Below are 17,538 nucleotides of genomic sequence, written 5' to 3' on the forward strand. Positions count from 1 at the left end.
CCCCTTTCACACTACAGGACTCATTGGGACAACCCGTCAGTTTTTCCAGGCACACCTGATTGGACCCTCTAGTCTCCTCTATGGCGTGGCGGGTTAGACAGAAAAGTGTCCGTTTCCACGCGCCAACATCCTATCTGAATCTATCCGTACACACAGGTGGTTTTTGCTCCTTTTTAAATCATGATGATAAAGAAATCACCCAAATGGCCCTGATCAAAAGTTTCTATGCCCTGGATCGTTTGGCCTTGGTACATACACACAAGGTGGCACACAGACACAGGTTAAAATGGCAATTAAAGGTTAATTGAATGCCTTCGTGGCTTTTGACATTGCAATTAATGTCTGTGTAGAAATAGTCAATGGGTTTGTTAAGTCTCAGGTGGATGCACTGAGCAGGCTAGATACTGAGCCATGGGCAGCGGAAAAGAACTGTCAGAAAGACCTGTGTATAGCAAGGTAATGGAACCTTATAAAGGATATATAAAAAAAAAAAAAAAAAGATATCCAAAGCCTTGTATATACCAGTCATTAGTATTCAATCACTTATTAAGAAGTGGAAAATTCAGGTATCTCTTGATACCAAGCCAAGGTCATGTAGACCAAGAAAGATTGCAGCCACAACTGCCAGAAGAATTGTTTGTGATACAAAGAAAATCCCACAGGTGACCTCAGGAGAAATAGGGGCTGCTCTGGAAAAAAGTGGTTATTTCAAGAAGCACAATACGACGATACTTGGAACAAAAATTAGCTGTATGGTCGAGTTGCCAGAAAAGAAGCATTTACTGCCACAAAAAATCCTGGCTACAATATGCCCGACAACACCTTGACACATGTCTCAGCTTCTGGTACAATGAAATCTGGAGTGACAAGACCAAATAGAGGGTTATGATCACAACCATAAGCACTATGTTTGGAGAGGAGTCAACAAGGCCTATAGCAACATGAATACCATCCCCACTTTGAAGCATGGAGGTGGCTTACTGAAGTTTTGGGGTGTTTGAGCTCTAAAGGCATGGGGAATCTTGTGAAAATTGATGGCAAGATGAATGCAGCATGTTATCAGAAAATACTGGCAGACAATTTGTGGTTTTCTGCACGAAAGCTGCACATGGGACCCTCTTGGACTTTCCAGCATGGCAATGACTCCTAAGCACAAGGCCAAGTTGACCCTCCAGTGGTTATAGCAGAAAAAGCTTCTGGAGTGGCCATCACAGTCTCCTGACCTTAATATCCTCAAGCTGCTCTGGGGAGATTTCAAACGTTGGGTTCATTCAAGACGACCAAAGACTTTGCATGGCCTGGAGGCATTTTGCCCAGATGAATGGACAGCTATACTACCTGCAAGAATTTGGGGCCTCGTAGAGAACTATTACAAAAGACTGCACGTTGACATTGATGATAAAAGGGGGCAATACACAATATTAAGGACTAAGGGGACGCAGACTTTTGAACAGGGGGCATTTCATTTGTTTTGATTGTGCCATTCTGTTATCACCTACAGTTGAATATGACTCCCATAAGAAATAAAAGAAATGTGTTTTGCAGGTTTTCTTTAAAAACGGTACATACTGTATCTCATCGATTCTCCAAGGGGATGCAAAGTTTTGAGCACAACTGTAAGAGCAAAAGATATGCTTGAAGGATAATAGCCGGAACGAGCAGAGATGGGCCACCCTGTAGCTCTACCCTGTTCCATGATACAAAAAGAAAAAAGGAAGTGGAGGGTAGGAAGGAAAGGGAGGGCACCCAGAGAAGAAATCCACCGGTGAAATTATAAAGGCAGGCACTTGCCATTACTTAGCAAGGAGGTCTCGCGCTTCAGGAAGATTCTATATACATATTCAAGGGAGGCCAGGTCTGATGATGACATTCTTATATACCCAATTCCTGTGCCAGGAGTGACTCCATGCATTCAATATGATTCATCTCCACCACCTGTTCTAAAAGGGTAATTCGCCATGTGTAATTCGCCAATGGTGGGGGCACGACCAATCTAGGATCACCTTTAGGTGGATAGAGTAGGAGATAGTCGGGCAGATTGGAATAAGGCTCTGGAGAAGTCCTGGAGGTGATGAGGGAATAGAGAATGGGTGGCAGATTGAGCGGTTGGTAAGGTGGATGAGTATGGCAGCAGCATTCATAATGGACTGACGGGGGGGGGGGGGGGGGGGGGGGGTAGTCTATATCAGGGGTCTCCAAACTTTACATACAAAAGGGCCAGCCAGACTGTCGCCAATGTGTGTAGAATATGCCATGGGAGTAAACAATGCCCTGTCATTGATGTCCATAGAAACAATAGTGCCCCATCATTGGGAGGAATAGTGCCCCATCATTGGCATCAGTGGTACCCACTCCTGATGCGGGGGGGAAGCCTTGATTTGCAGCACGATTACACCCAACACCCTGGCGCGCATAAACAGCCTGATATCTGTGCCATCTCTCGACAGAGAAGTCATGGGAAGGGGCACGTCGGGGAGGAAAGCTCATGAGCTCTGGTTTGGACAGATTGAGTTTGAAGAAGTGGTGTGATATCCACATTTAGTCCAGATATCTACAGCCTTACCTGTTCTTTTTTTGTTGATTTTTGGGGTGCCATCCATATTTACCTGCATTTATTTTTTAATTTATATTATTTGTGGTCTTCATCCATATTTAGCCCATATTTTTGCAGCCTTACCTTGTATTTTGCGGGGGGCTGTAGCCGAAGACTTTGGACGCTCTTTCTTTGGGCGCTCTTTTGATTTTTGTAGCTCCAAAAATGCCTATGAGTAAAAAAATAATAAAAAAAAAAAAAAAAAAGGAGAAAAAAAAAGGATGAAAACCCTAAACACAGCTGGGATATGTAGTCCCAGAATGGGCAGATTCATTGCACCCACTGTGACCCTCCTCAGGTATCGTAATTTGACCTTTACCTTGGCTGAAAAGTACCATGTAATCCTACTTTCCGATTAAAAAAAATAGAGCCCAACTCCAGACAAACTTAATTTTAGTTTGAACAGAGTAGGGAAGGGTTTATACCTCTGTCAGTTTTTTTTTATGTAATACTATGCGTTTCTGTGGAGAAACTTACCTTTACTTCCTGTCAAGACAGCAATGGGAACTCCCTCCATTGGGGACACAGACAAAAAATAGGATTTTTTTGTACTCACTGTAAAATACTTTTCTCTGTAATTCACCGACCGACACAGCTCCTTTCTTAGCCATTGGGTTGTTATGCCCACCACTAGGAGAATACTAGGCATTACATGTTATGTAACACACAGAACTTTTCAGTTCCGCCCATGGGGTGGTCCCTTGGGCAACAACCCTCCATCACTCTACCCCAACCGGATAGGGTGTCCACTTCAGAGGTAGGAACGACTTCCCGGTCTGAATCAGCCATCGTGTCTCTTGTCCTGTACACGAATCTCGGCACCTTGCGATTAAGATGGGAGGCCAGAAGATCCACGTCTGGTGTGCCCCACCTCAGGCAGAGTAGCTTGAATACCTCCGGATGCAACGCCCATTCCCCTGGGTCCAGCATCTGGTGACTCAGATAGTCCACCTGCCAGTTCTCAACTTCCGGGGATGTAAATGGCCGACAGGGCCGGTGCGTGTCGCTCTGCCCACCGAAGTATGTGAGCGACCTCCCGTGCGGCGGCCGAGCTTCTTGTTCCTCCTTGGTGATTGACGTATGCCACAGCCGTGGTGTTGTCTGACTGGATCCTGATCGGACGCCCCTGTAGTCTCATCCATGTGGAGAGGCACAGCCTGATCGCTCTTAGCTCGAGCAGATTGATCGGCAACTTGGATTCTTCCACCGATCAGAGGCCCTGAGCCGATTGAACCCCCATCACTCCACCCCAGCCGGATAGGCTGGCTTCTGTTGTGATCACTGTCCACTTCAGGAGGTAGGAACGACTTCCCGGACTGAATCAGCGGAAATCTCAGCCACCAGTTCAGGGAATCTCTGACGGACTGGCTCACCTGGATTTGTTGATCCAGGGACAACTGAGATTTGTCCCACTTTGTCAAAATCTCCTTCTGCAGGACTCTGGTGTGGAACTGGGCATACGGTACTGCCTCGAAGGAGGCTACCATGAGTCCCAGGACTCGCATGCAGAAGCGGTGCGATGACCACTTGCGGTTCATCTGCAGTTTTAACGCGGATGTGAGAGTCTGCAGTTTGTCTGAAGGGAGAAACACTCTCGCTTCCCTGGAGTCCAGCAGCAAGCCCAGGTACTCCAGATGCTGGGTCGGTACAATCACCGATTTCTTTAGGTTCAACAGCCACTCAAATTCTTGCAGGGTCTGCATGGTGATCGCCACATCCTCCTCTAATTCGGAGGTGGAAGATGCCCTCAGGAGGAGATCGTCTAAGTATCCCACGATCGCGATCCCACGTTGCCGCAGCAACACCAAAACTGGAGCCAATACCTTGGTAAAGACTCGGGGGGCTCATGCCAGACTAAAGGGAAGAGCAACAAACTGGTAGTGGGCTTCCCCGACTGCAAATCACAGAAACGTTTGATGCCGAAGGCATATGGGTATGTGCAGGTACACGTCCTGGATGTCCAAGGATACCAGGGAGTCCCCTTGATGGAGTGCAGCGACTACTGAGCGAACCGATGCCATTCTGAACCTCTGTACTTTCACAAAGTGATTGAGGGTTTTTAGGTCCAAGATTGGACGTACCCCTTCCTTCTTGGGAACTACAAACAGATTTGAGTAGAATCCCTGGAAACGTTCCGATTCCAGAACCGATACAACCCCCCCCCCCCCCCCCCACGACTCAGCAGGTCCCTTACTGCCCCCAAGAGGGCCTCCGGGCGAGCCGGGGATACGGGCATGCTGGAGGGGAAGAATCTGTTTGGCGGCCAAGAGAGAAACGTTATCTTGTAGCCTGAGGAAATCAGATTGCAGACACATTGGTCGGATAGTCGAGAGGACCACCGGGCTGTAAACTCCCAAACGCGACCCCCCACCCCAGACATGGGTGGGGGGAAACCATCATGCGTTGGCACTTTTGTTCGCAGGCTTGTTAGGCTTACGGTTCCAGGGATGTTTATGTCCTTCCGTGGTCGTCCTGTCGGGCTGGGGACGTTTAGCCGAAGCTCCGGGCGGACGAAAAAGGTGTTTGTGAGCATAAAAAGTGGGCCCTTGCCTACAGCGTGGCTCCTTAGCCTTCCTGGCCCAGGCTCCAAAGAGCCAGTTGCCAAGGAAGGGAAGATCCGTCAGGGCTTTCCTAGATGCCTGGTCAGCAGACCAGCATTTTAACCAAATCAGGTGCCTCAGCACCACTGCTGACACTGAAGCCCTGGATAACAGAGGAAGAGTATCCAGGACAGCGTCACAAACATACTTAAGGCCTTGCACTGATTGGTCTGCTAATTCCACGCAGACAGGAGAAGCCCGTTGCTCTCCCAATTTGCGGTGCAACAGTTTTGCCCAATAAGTTAGTGTCTGCGACACAAGTGTGGATGCCAGTACTGGTAATATGGCTGACCCCACAACCATAAACAAGGAACGAGCTACTGCCTCGGCCTTCCTGTCCGTGGGATCCTTAAATGCAGGAGTCCCCTCTACCGGGATCGTAGTTGCTTTATTTAACCTGGATACTGGGGGGTCCATGACCGGAGGAGCCAACCACTTCTTGAGAAGGCTCTCCTCAAAAGGGGTAACGCACCACCATGGATTTGGGGAGGGGGCAGGGCTGCTTTTTTTCACCCTTTTGCCCACGTGCCACCTCCATCTTGGCAACGAATTGAGGACCATCAGGGTGTCCAGGGGCACTGCGCAATCCGCAGGCGACCCGGTTGAAATAGCCTGGATTTCGGGGGGAAGAAACACCAGTTTCTGAAGCCATGCTGACTCTACCCGGTCTGTCACCCGAAGGGGCTTAGGACAGTGACAGTCCCACCCTCCTTACTGCCACTGGCTGAGGGGCTCTTTCCCGCAGGACTCACCACCCTGAGGGGTTCTGCACTATCACGCAGGTAGTGCCTGTAGTCCCTGTTGGCTCCCAGGTGCAGAGGAAACAGTGTGTTGGTGGAAGCAGCTGCAAATGGCACTAAAACCATAGCTGAAGTGTGCTCAGGCTTCAAGAAAATGGCCGCCCAGCGCAAGGACATAAAACAAAGGAGCACATGCTGCCACTAGAGAAAACTAAAAAAAAAAACGCTGGCGCCCTGTATAGGGACAATCACAAGGAAAATGGCCGCTGAAGCCCAGGAGAGCATGCTTGCCCTTGCCCACACCCAAAATGGCCGCCAAATGCAGATTCATGGAGGTACAGGGAGAAAACAATGGTGGTGAGCACAGCGCTGCGCAGGACACCAGCATGGCCTCACAGACACCTTCCAGGGGCACAAAGAACAGGACCCAGGACAGAGCTAGCCAGCGCAACCCTCCCCCAGGTGAGAGCCCCTGCATAGACACACACCACTCAGCAGCATCCCCAATATGGAAGGGGACGGGAGAGGGGGACGGGAGAGAAGAGAGGGAGGTAAAGGACCCCCGAATCGACCTCCCAGGGAATGCCCAGCTGTTCAGCCCCAACGAGGCAGGGAGAGCTGTACTTATCAGTCCTGAAGAGCTGGGAGACAATCCATCATAGACCCACTCACTGATCAGTACAGGGTGGCTACTGTGACGCAGACATCAGTAGCCAGGTCATATGTATGCCCCGGAGCATAAAAACTCACGACCACCTCTGGAGCTGAGGTTTCATCGTGGCCTGCCTAGTGTGGAGCTGTGGCCTGCACATGCGGGACTGGGGAGACTACAAGGATAAGAGTATCCAGCCTGTCACCCAGCCGGCTGTTGATAGCAGATCACAGGATTAATCATCTTGCGCAAAAAGTCAAGCATCTGCAGAAAAAAAAAGCATGGACCGATGGGCCCGCAGGCTTCCTAGGGCCTTCTCCTTCACTAGGCAAAATAAAACTGATGACTGCATGGCAGGCTGGATGGTTGTTGCCCAAGGGACCGCTCCCTGGGCGGAGCTGAAAAGTTCTGAGTGTTACATAACGAGTAATGCCTAGTATTCTCCTAGTGGTGGGCATAACAACCCAATGGCTAAGAGAGGAGCTGTGTCGGTTGGTAAATATAAAGAGAAATGGGGATTTTGCACTCACCGTAAAATCCTTTTCTTGGAGACCTTTAAAGGAAAACGGAAACCTTTGGTTCATGCTGCCGCCTACAGTAGGGTTGGAAACTGACAAACAAAAAACCTGTAGGCCAACCCGGGATAACCACTGCTACTACCAAGCATGCTTCTGTAGCAATGCAGTCTGTCATATTGAGGGACACTGGAAGTCCTAAACTGTTGTTCATAAGCAGTCCAACGTTCTTAAAGAAGCAGTGGCTGAAAGACCCTTACAGACTGGACCTCATCTAGATAATGGAGGGAAAATTCCTTTTAATGAACTAGAGTTGGACAAAGGCACAGGAGAACAATGCCTTTGTTGAGGTGAATGGCAGAAACTACCTTAGGCAGGAAGGATGTCCTGGGCTTCGACAGCACCTTGTCCCTAACCAAAAAGTTTTTGTGAGATAAGGCCACCACATCAGACACACCCCTCGAGAGGTGACAGCAACTAGGATAACCACCTTGTGGGTTAAAGTAGAGAGGAATGTCTCGAATGGGTTCAAACGGCAGTTTCTGATGCATTGAGAGAACCAAATATAGATTTCAAGAAGTGACCGGGAGAGCCATATGGGGTCTTAATCAGACAGCAAGAGGCCAGTGGTCCCTGAAACAGGCGGAAACTTGACCCTTGATAGTGCAGAGAGCCAGATGCTGGTCCAAATGCAGCAGTAGAAAGGAGAAAATGTATTCCTCTGAGAAACTCTTGGCATGAAGGTCCCTAGATGCAGATAAAAAGTGAAGTGAGCTTGCTGAAAGTGGAATTTCTAGCTTTGAACATCATAGAAATCACCAACTCCAATGCCCCGTCCTTTAGAACCTGGGCTTCCGTAGCCATGCTGTTAAAGCCAGCTACAATTAAGCAGGATGTCAAATCAGCCCCCTGGACAGAAGAGCTTTATCAATCTGGCAGGGCTCATGGTACAAGTAGTCTTACCAGGTTGGTGTACCACATCCACCCGTCATTCCAGGGCAATGAGGATTACCGAGGTGCTCTCCATCTCAATCCTTGGAAGCAGACATGAAAGAAGTTTCGGGGGAGGAAAGGCATAGATCAAAGTGTGCTGATACCATGGAGTCACCAGAACATCTACTACTTTTGCGCCCATCTATGACATTGGTTCCTATACCTGAAAATGTTGCAGGACCTTTCTCTCGGGTCCAGGTGCTGTTAGCTAAGAAAGTCTGCATGCCAACTGTCTGGATGTACATGGCTGACAAGGCTGCAGTTCTGTCCAGGACAATGTCTGCTTTACCTCAGTTGTCAAAGCATAACTTCTGGTTCCTCCTGAAAAGCCACAGTGTTGGTGCTGTTCAACTAAATCTGGAGTGGATGGCCCCCCCAACAGGTGGGTCCAACGCTGAAGGGAACAGCCTAATTGTTTAAATTTCCAGAATGGTTATTTGAAGGTTGGAGTCCAATAATAACAGTTCCCAGGATTCCTCTTTATTCTGCCACAATACAGGAAGATAGGACCTCTCTGACTCCAGAGCTGGATTCTCAGAGCCATCAAGCCAGAGACATCCTGATCCTTGACAACAGCCAAAATCAGCCCATCCAGAGACAGAGTGATTTATTCCACAATACCATAGAATTTTGCATTGCAGAGGTCTAGAGTGAAACTGGACAAAGGAGACTGTCTTGAAGGAGGCCACCATCAGTCCCAAAACTCTTGTGCAAAAGCGCAGTTGGGAGGATTCTGGGTTGAAAATTTCAAACCTCATAGTGATGAGACCAGGCCAAGATACTCCAAGCGATGAAACAATTCCAGCAATGGTTTCTGAAGGTTTAGGACAGACCCCAAAACTTCTGTAACATTTGGATAGTCCAAGACATAATGTTTGTGAGAGCCCATGTTGACTGTTCCCTCAACAGGATGTTGTCCACCTACCCCACAGTAGGCATACCACAAGAACACATCAAGACCAGAACCTTCATGAACACCCTATGTGCAGAGATGTCAAAGGGCCAGGCCACATGCTGGCAGTGTAGGGGTCCCACAGAAAAATGTAGAATTCACTGATGCACCAAGTATATGGGCAAGTAAGCCTATTGAATTCCAAAGAAGCCAGAAAAGTTCCCCTGGTGGAGAAAGGCGATGACAGATCTAGTGGAATCCATTTGGTATTCTGAGGCCAAAATGTGCCTTGAGGTCCAAGACAGGGCAAGTGCCCCCTTTGGGTTTGGGGACATTTAAAAAGGTTGGAGTAAAACCCCCTAAAACAAACCATTCTGTTGCAGGGACTGGGGTAATGATACCCTGATCCAGAAGGCTCAAAGACAAAGAACTGCCGTCTGTGCAGGAAGGTTGCAAGTGAGAAACAGGAGGGGAAGGGAACAAAAGTCAAGATGGTATCCCTGGGAGACCACCTCCCAGCACCAAGACATCTGGAATGCAAACGGTTAGGCAGAGATCCACAGATACCCCCTAATCTGGAAAGTGAGGACACCTTCATGTGGAAGAAGGCTTTTCAAAGGATTTGGCCAACTTGGATTGCCAGACATTTTGTTTGGATTGGGAGCCAAGCTTGGGGCAATCCTTGAGGGAGAGATAAGTCTTCGATTTCTGGCCCTTTGTCTTCTGACCCTTGCACCTGCAAGACCAGTATTAAAGGACATCCCCTTGTAGCTTAGGGTAAGCATTTCTACATGTTAGATGGACCAATGAAGCAAGGATTTGCCTTAAGCCCCGTACACACGAGAGGACTTATGTCCGACAGACTTCCGAAGGAGTTCTGCCGGAGTTCCGACAGAGTTCTGATGGACTTTTCGACTGAGCGGACTTGGCCACACACAATCACACTAAACTCCGACGGATTGGACTGGACTCGAATAAGGAAGTTCATAGCCAGTAGCCAATAGCTGCCCTAGCGTCGGTTTTAGTCCGTCGGAATAGCATACACACGAGCAAAATTTTTCGGTAGGAACTGGGTCAGGCGGAGTTCCGTCGGAAAAATTTGAAGCATGTTCCATTTCTAAAGTCCGTCAGACTTTTGCGAATCAAAAGTCCGTTGCAGCCCACACACGATCGAATAGTCTGACGGAATCAGTCCGTCGGACTTTGGATGTTGAAAAGTCCGCTCGTGTGTACGCGGCATTAGAGTAGAGCACTGTGACTTAATGACCATCCATGCACACCTTCACCTGACAGTTGATGTATTTCCTTGAAGTTGTCTAGGAGGCTGTAGATGCTACACTGGCTCAGGACAGCCATAGCAGAATCATTGCGAACACATGAATTCCTGCATTATCGCTACCTCTTTTCACAAAATGTGTCCTGTCTGGCAGATTTCCCCTCACATCTTGTACTGGTCGGCGCCTTCTGGGCAGAAAATTGGGGGGGGGGGGGGTCATTGGATTAGAGTTGCACCGATACCAATACGCCAATACTAAGCATTTGCACGCATACGCATGCAAATGCTCCGGTACCTAAAACAGATACCCTTTTCATTGCGATTTGAGCCCATACAAAATGAATGGGCTCAAATCGGCACTGCAAAGAAATCGCATGCGATATGAACATGAATGCGGTTTCCCCCCCCCAATGCTCCTGAATGAACCCAGTATAACAAGAAAGAGGAGCACCAAGAGCAGCAATAGGCAGTTTATTAAAAATATGTTCTAACATCTCACATGTTAAAAGTACACATCTCGCATGTCAAATTCAAATCTGCATGGTCATAGAGTCCCAGTCCAGCGCTGATGATAGAAAACCACAGCCGCTTGCAGTGCACACAGGGCTGGAGGAGATGTATAGGCTAGTAGGAGCTTGTGCGCTCCAAGTGTCTAGCCTGTTACAGCAGCGGTCCGCTCCCAAGCTGACATCACTTACACCCCCTATACCCACTTGTGCGCTCCAAGCTGATTTACAAGGGCCCCAGAACTTCGTACATCTCCTCCAGCCCTGTGAGCACCCATTCATTTTGTATGGGCTCAAATCGTACCACAAAAAAGGTATCCATACTTGGTATTGGCAACTACTTGACCGAGGGTATTGGTACTCATACTCGCCGGTTAAAAAAATGGTATCAGTGCAACCCTATCAGGGATAACTGCAGACATAATTAAAACTTAACAGAGGTTATAACCCAAATACTAGTTCACTCGTAAAGTGCATCTAAACCCAAAACAAAAATGTCTTTAATGCAGCTCACCCATCCTCTTACATGAGTTCTCTTTTTTTCCCCCCAAGTGTTACTCTCCCGTTCATCTGGCAAATAACACAATTCCTGTTCCTGGGTCACAACACTAATTTCTCCACAGTATCTATAGAGCATTCAATTTCATTGTGGGCCGCATCAGCATTATGGTTGCCCTCAAAGGGCCAGTCGCATCTGTAACAATCGATGTCCAGAGCACCCCACCCCCCTTGTTGTCCAAGAGCCCCCCCCCATCAGACGTCAAGAGTCCCCCCCACCCTCCCTTACATCACAGTGCACCCCCCTTACCTTGTGCTGAAGCCAAGAACAAGCTAAAGGCAGAGCTGGGAAGCAGAAAGTGCAGGGTCTGGAGGAGGACTTGAGTCTTCTGCATGCTGAGACCAGGGGAGGGGGAGACAATGGGGCACTAAGGCTGCACAGAGAATTGAAGGATCTGTAGGAGTTCTGTCCTCCTCTCTGCTGCCGACTGCTGGGAGGAAGAACGAGCTGGCTGCACGAAAAGGACAGTATCTGTAGTAGGAGCTCTGTCCTCCCCTCTGCTGCCGACTGCTGAGACAAGGTGAAGGCAAACACTAGGGGGGAGCCACCGCTACAGGAGAGGAGCGAGGGCCATGTAACATGGCCTGTTGAGCTGTATTCGGCCTGTTGGTCTTGTGTTTTACACATGCGCTATTAGAGGGAGCCCATAGCTGTTGCACAGTTTGAACTTCAAACATGTCTTCCTCTTGTGGGGCACAAGGGCGAGGCTTAGTAGTAGTGCATTCAGTTCAGCTCGCAGGAAGCGACAAGGACACTGCATTTCTAACAAGATCAACTGACGATTTCCCTGCTTCTCAGCTTGGAGAAAATACTAAACGCAGCCACCACACATAAAGCGGTTCTCCTGTCTCCTCAAAAAATTATAAGTCAGCAGCTATAAATACTGTAGCTGCTGACTTTTAGTATGAAGACACTTACCTGTCCAGGGATCCAGAGATGTCCTTCCCCAAGGCCAATTCTTCAATATGTTTGGGGTCCAGACGCCGGCATCTTAAAGCGGAAGTATTGCCATCCACGTAACAATTTCAAAACAAGTTAAATTTACGGCACGTGCCTGAAACGTAACACTCCCATTGGTTGTGCTCTCAACCAAACTGTCAAACCATCCAATGGCTGATGTTCTAGCCGATGACATGTGCAGCATCATGGCAATTGTAGATTAAACAGAGGCCAAGATGGCAGCTTCCTTGACTAAAAACTGGGAGGGTTTACTTCCACTTTAACTAAGGCAAACCAGCCGTGAAGCCTTGCAGCTTCACAGCTGGTTTCTCTCTGCGCATGCACAAGCCGTGCTGCCTGTTGTGAAAGGTCCCGCAGTCTTCTGGGACCTGTGATGTGTGCCAGACAATTGCGGGGAAGGAAGGGAAGATGAAATTCCGCTCTGATTGCTGAGGTGTTCTGACCAAAGGTGGAAGCGAGTACCTGTGAAAACCAGGTAACCCCCCCCCCCCCCCCCCCCCCTCCAAAAAAAAGTGTCAATTGTTAAAGGAGGGGAGGGATGCAAGCAAAAGCCTTCCACTTCAGATTCAGTGTACTTTATTAATCCCAAGGGGAAATCCGCACTTTTGGGTGAGGTTCCACTTAAGGCAAGCTTCAAAATAATATATTTTGTTCTTGGGCTTTAGTGTATCTAAAGCCCAAGAAAAATTTAAAACCTAGAAAACTGGAGATTTTAAAACGAATGGTTGTAGGGCCACGAGCGATCATTACGGAATGGTTGGTTTTGCAGAGCCATGTCTGTGGGCAGAGATTGGCAACAAGTTTTATATACCAAATTTCTGTGTATAATTTACAGCAGTGCATTCGTGTACAGTGAAAAAGAATCTCCTGCTGCTTAGAAGGGAAAACAAAACAAAAATTTGGCAATAAAAATACCTTCTTTTCCTCTTCCAGACTCTTTTTCGCCTCTGCAATTCGTTTTTTTAGAGCCTCCTCCTGGTGGTTTTTGTATCTTATCGAACCATTGGTGAAGAAATCTCTGACTTTCATAGCAAACTGCTCGTCTTCGTAGTTCTTAATCTCAAAAGTTTTCTGAAAATAACAGACAAATACTTTGTGATGCAACAATGACATATACGTAAAAAGGAGAACCAACCAAGCTGCAATGTTCAGTTTAGTTTTGGGAGGCCATACAAGACCCGACCAATTGCTTGTATCTCAATCTGACAGAGCTATGGAGGCGGTCTCACCTGTCACTGGGGGGGGCAGAAGATGGAAAACTGCTGAACTATGAAGTGCAGATACCTAGAAGTGAACATGTTTCACATGGGTTGTTCTGACAGGTTAAGCTTTCCTGCAGCTTCCCACCTCTTGTACATTCACAGGTTGCCCAACACAGTGATGAGCCAATAGAAATGTGGTGAGGTGGGGCATAGCAGCAAGCATTGGCACTAGCAGAAGTGACAGTTTATGGCCCGAAATTACTTAGAACCCCCAAACATACATATATATATATATATATATATATATATATATATATATATATATACACACACACACACACACACACACACACACACACACACACACACACACACACATATATAAATTGTCTTTTCCTAGTGGCAGAATTATTGCTCTCGCTCTAACGATTGTGGTGATACCTCACGTGTGGTTTGACCACCGTTTTCATATGCAAGCGCGACATACTTATGCGTTTGCCTCTGCGCGTGAGCTCGGCTGGATGGGGCGCTTTAAATTTTTTATTTTTCTCTTATTTATTTTCCTTTTTTATTTTTACAATGCCCATAAAAAAAAAAAAAAAAAAAAAAGCCACTTTTATTCCAAATACAAGGAATGCAAACATCTCTTTTTTTTCTATTACAAGAGATGTTTACATTCCTTGTATTTGGAATAAAAGTGACCCGTTTTTTTCCCCCCCAAAATAATTTTTTTTTTCTTTTTTTTTTATTGGATTTTTGTATAAATATGAGATCTGAAGTCTTTTTGACCCCAGATCTAAGAGGTCATGTCATGCGTTTTTTTTTTTTATTTGTTTTTTTTCTATTACAAGAGATGTTTACATTCCATGTATTTGGAATAAAAGTGCCCCCCTTCTATTACAAAAGGGCACTTTTATTCCAAATAAACAAGGAATGTAAACATCTCTTGTAATAGGAAGGAACTAAAATATATTAAAAACGCATTACATGACCTCTTAGATCTGGGGGTCAAAAATACCTCAGATCTCATTTACAGATAAATCCAATAATAATAAAAAATAAATAAAAAGTAATTTGGGGAAAAAAAATAAAAATCCCAAAATATGACATCACAAGATATGACAGTGTGAAAACCTGCCACCGGAGTCCCTGGGGAACGCAAGTAACCAGCCATTCCCCAGAGACGCCCAACAGCAGACATAACAGTTTTACATTGATACACAGATAAATGAAGGTATATTTACCAAGAACTCAAACAGTTCTGCATTGCATAAGATTTCATCCGGGTCGCAGTCACTGAGGTCCTAGGGGAAGAGAGACAAGGAAAGATTATTTCCATCACATCTTTTAGGTTTTTTTTTTTTTTTTTAACAAGGAAGGGCAGTTTACAGTGATCACAAAACAATGAGGGGGGTGTCTGTACATTGTCGCTCACTCACAGCGCCGGAGCAGCGTTACCCGGAAGAAGATGGACGCTCCGGACTACAGGGGACAGTGGTAACATCGCTGACTCCTGTGTCAGGTAAGTGACACATAATGGGCTACTATGCAATGCATAGTAGCCCCTTATGCTTTACCTTTGCAGGGAGACAGAGGAAGTAAACCTATTAGGGTTTACTTCCTCTTTAAACCCTGCTTGGGGGTTAAAAGCGCCCCGCTACCGCCCAAAAAGCTCCACTATAACAGCAGTAAAGCACCGATAAAATGAGCTTTACCGCATGTGCACGGGAGCCACCACTAACGGCATATTGCCGCTAGCAGCGGCATGTCGCTAACGGCGATAGTGCGCCATAGACAGTTGTGACTGTCTTTTAGTAAATATCTCCTAAACTGTATAGGTTTAGGAGATATTTCTTGGACCTACAGGTAAGCCTTAATCCAGGCTTACCTGTACGTCAGAGTGGTTTATACAACCCCTTTAAAAGCGCCAGTGATGCGCTTCCGAAGCACTTTTCAGGCACTTTGGAAGCGTTGCCCATGCATTTCAGTGGGCAGGGGCGGTTTGTTCACCGCTCCCAAAGATGCTGCTTGCAGGACTTTTTCTAACGTCACGCAAGCGCACCTCCCTCTTATGAAAGCACTTGGGCTCTCACACTGGGGCTACAGGGGAGGCCGTTTTCATGCGTTATTTTTAGCGCTAAAAAGTCTGAAAACTGCCCAAGTGTGAAAAGGGGTCTAAGTGATTGAGCCCGATCCTCATTACTGTCTGTGTCCCCATTGGAAAGATATCTCCTCACTTCCTCATTTGCGGTCCTGGGAGCAGCTGTCGCCAATATGGATTTCTCTGTGTGAACGCTATAAAAATCTGACCCCGCGCTCTTCTAATCGAATGAATACATGTTTGCCTGGCGTGCCATTTCCTTATGCTTCCTTGCAAAACAGATGCGTACTTTCCACGTCCCGCTGTCATTTTCCAGAGCTGGATGTGAATGGCAGCTGGGGAGGGAATATGAAGACAGTCCGGCTAGAAGATCAGACTGTCTTCTTATAAGCAAGGTGCACCTGAGTACACAATACAGGGGAAGGGGGGGAGGGGAGGAGGGTGTACATCTCTCTATGGAAATAATCTACTAACTACATACCATGCTGCGCACTTCCATGTCACTGTCATCCTCCACACCCTGAAAAAAAAAAAAGAAGTACAGCTTTATATTATAAATCTTACAATATGTTCACAAAATATCATGCGTTTTTAGATGTTTAATTAAGCTCTAGAGCAAAACGTTTTCATTTTTTCTACACATGTAAAAATCTTAATTTTTGGCAAATTACCTAACCCCTCCCTTATTATATATTTTCGGAAAGCAGAGGCCCTGCAGAATAAATGAAATGATGATAGTTTTTTATGAGACATGATATTTGCGAAACTGTTTATTAAATGCAAATTTTCAGGAAAATAATATAATAAAATTAATTTTAGCACAAACACACACACACACACATCATACCCGCGCGTCGAGTAAGTAGACCTCCCTATTCCTGTTCTGGTGAAAACTCAAAATATGAAATTTTCTTTCACTTCGTGATAATAGTAAACAAAGGCAGCAATAAAATAAATCTGCTGAGTGCTCCAATGCCTCTCCAGTCTATTCAAAAGGTTAAAAAAAAAAAAAAAGGGTTGTGTCTTAACCACTTGCCGACCACCGCACGCCAATACACGTTGGCATAATGGCAGCGGTAGGCAAATGGGCGTATCTGTACGTCCACTTTAAGGGACGGGGACAGCAGGCGCGTGTGCCTGCCGTGTACAGCGAGACCTTGCCTGTGGGACCGGAGGACACTATTCCCGAGGATCCCCTGCTGATGTCAGTCAGAAGGGGAGGAGGAGAGAGCCGGCTGGTCACGTGAGTGCCAATCGCCGCTCTAAAATCTGGTATATACTGCATATTTTGTTTTATATATCACACACACACACATGGGGCTTCTGTCATTAGGATAGTATAAACAGGTCAGTTATTTCAGCAGCAGGAAGGGCGGGCACTGTCATGAGCTGATAGGCAAGGAGAGGACAGAGGAGGACGGGGAAGAGAGGAGAGCTTCAGATGACAGAGGCACATACACTGACCAAGGTGTTAGGGCTCAGCAGCCATGATAAATGTGGTCAGTTTACAGGGGGGGGGGGGGGGGCAGGATCGGCCAGGTATTTCAGGGACTAAATTACACAGCACCAGCACTGTGCTGTATAACATGTTTTAAAGGGTAAAAGCCGATAATGCAACACTCAAAATCAGTGTAATGCCACGTACACGCAATCGGAATTATGGTCAGAAAAAGGTCTGATGGTTTTGCAGACAGAATTCAGACGGAATTCTGCTCAAGCTGTCTTGCCCACAGACGGTCACACCAAATTCCAACCATCAAGAATGCGGTGACGTACAACACTTACGATGCGACTAGGAAAAGGAAGTTCAATAGCCAATAGCTTCCATCTCGTAGTTGAATCTGTGCATGCGTGAGTTTGTGCGCGTCGGCATTGCATACACACAATCAGAATTTCCGAAAGTTTTTCCGCTGGGAAAATTGAGAACATACTCTCAAATTTTTGCTGGC

At 46.9% G+C, this 17,538-nt stretch overlaps 1 protein-coding gene across 2 annotated transcripts in view; it reads right to left on the bottom strand.

Moving 5' to 3' along the window:
- LOC143942880 (uncharacterized) overlaps window positions 1-17,538 on the bottom strand; it is a 64,600-nt gene that overhangs the window by 14,608 nt on the left and 32,454 nt on the right. The window contains exons 11-14 of one of the 2 annotated variants that reach the window (XM_077464286.1): window positions 16,071-16,109; window positions 14,733-14,792; window positions 13,202-13,357; window positions 2,678-2,762 (exon numbers count right to left, since the gene is read on the bottom strand). In XM_077464286.1, coding sequence (XP_077320412.1) covers window positions 2,678-2,762; window positions 13,202-13,357; window positions 14,733-14,792; window positions 16,071-16,109 — 340 coding nt within the window. The remainder of the gene's footprint in view (window positions 1-2,677; window positions 2,763-13,201; window positions 13,358-14,732; window positions 14,793-16,070; window positions 16,110-17,538) is intronic. The other variant, XR_013264854.1, reaches the window with a different exon arrangement.

The sequence above is a fragment of the Lithobates pipiens genome, unplaced genomic scaffold (assembly GCF_037356315.1).
Source record: "Lithobates pipiens isolate NorthernLeopardFrog02 unplaced genomic scaffold, aLitPip1_a1.2 Scaffold_30, whole genome shotgun sequence".
Taxonomy (NCBI): Eukaryota; Metazoa; Chordata; class Amphibia; order Anura; family Ranidae; genus Lithobates; species Lithobates pipiens.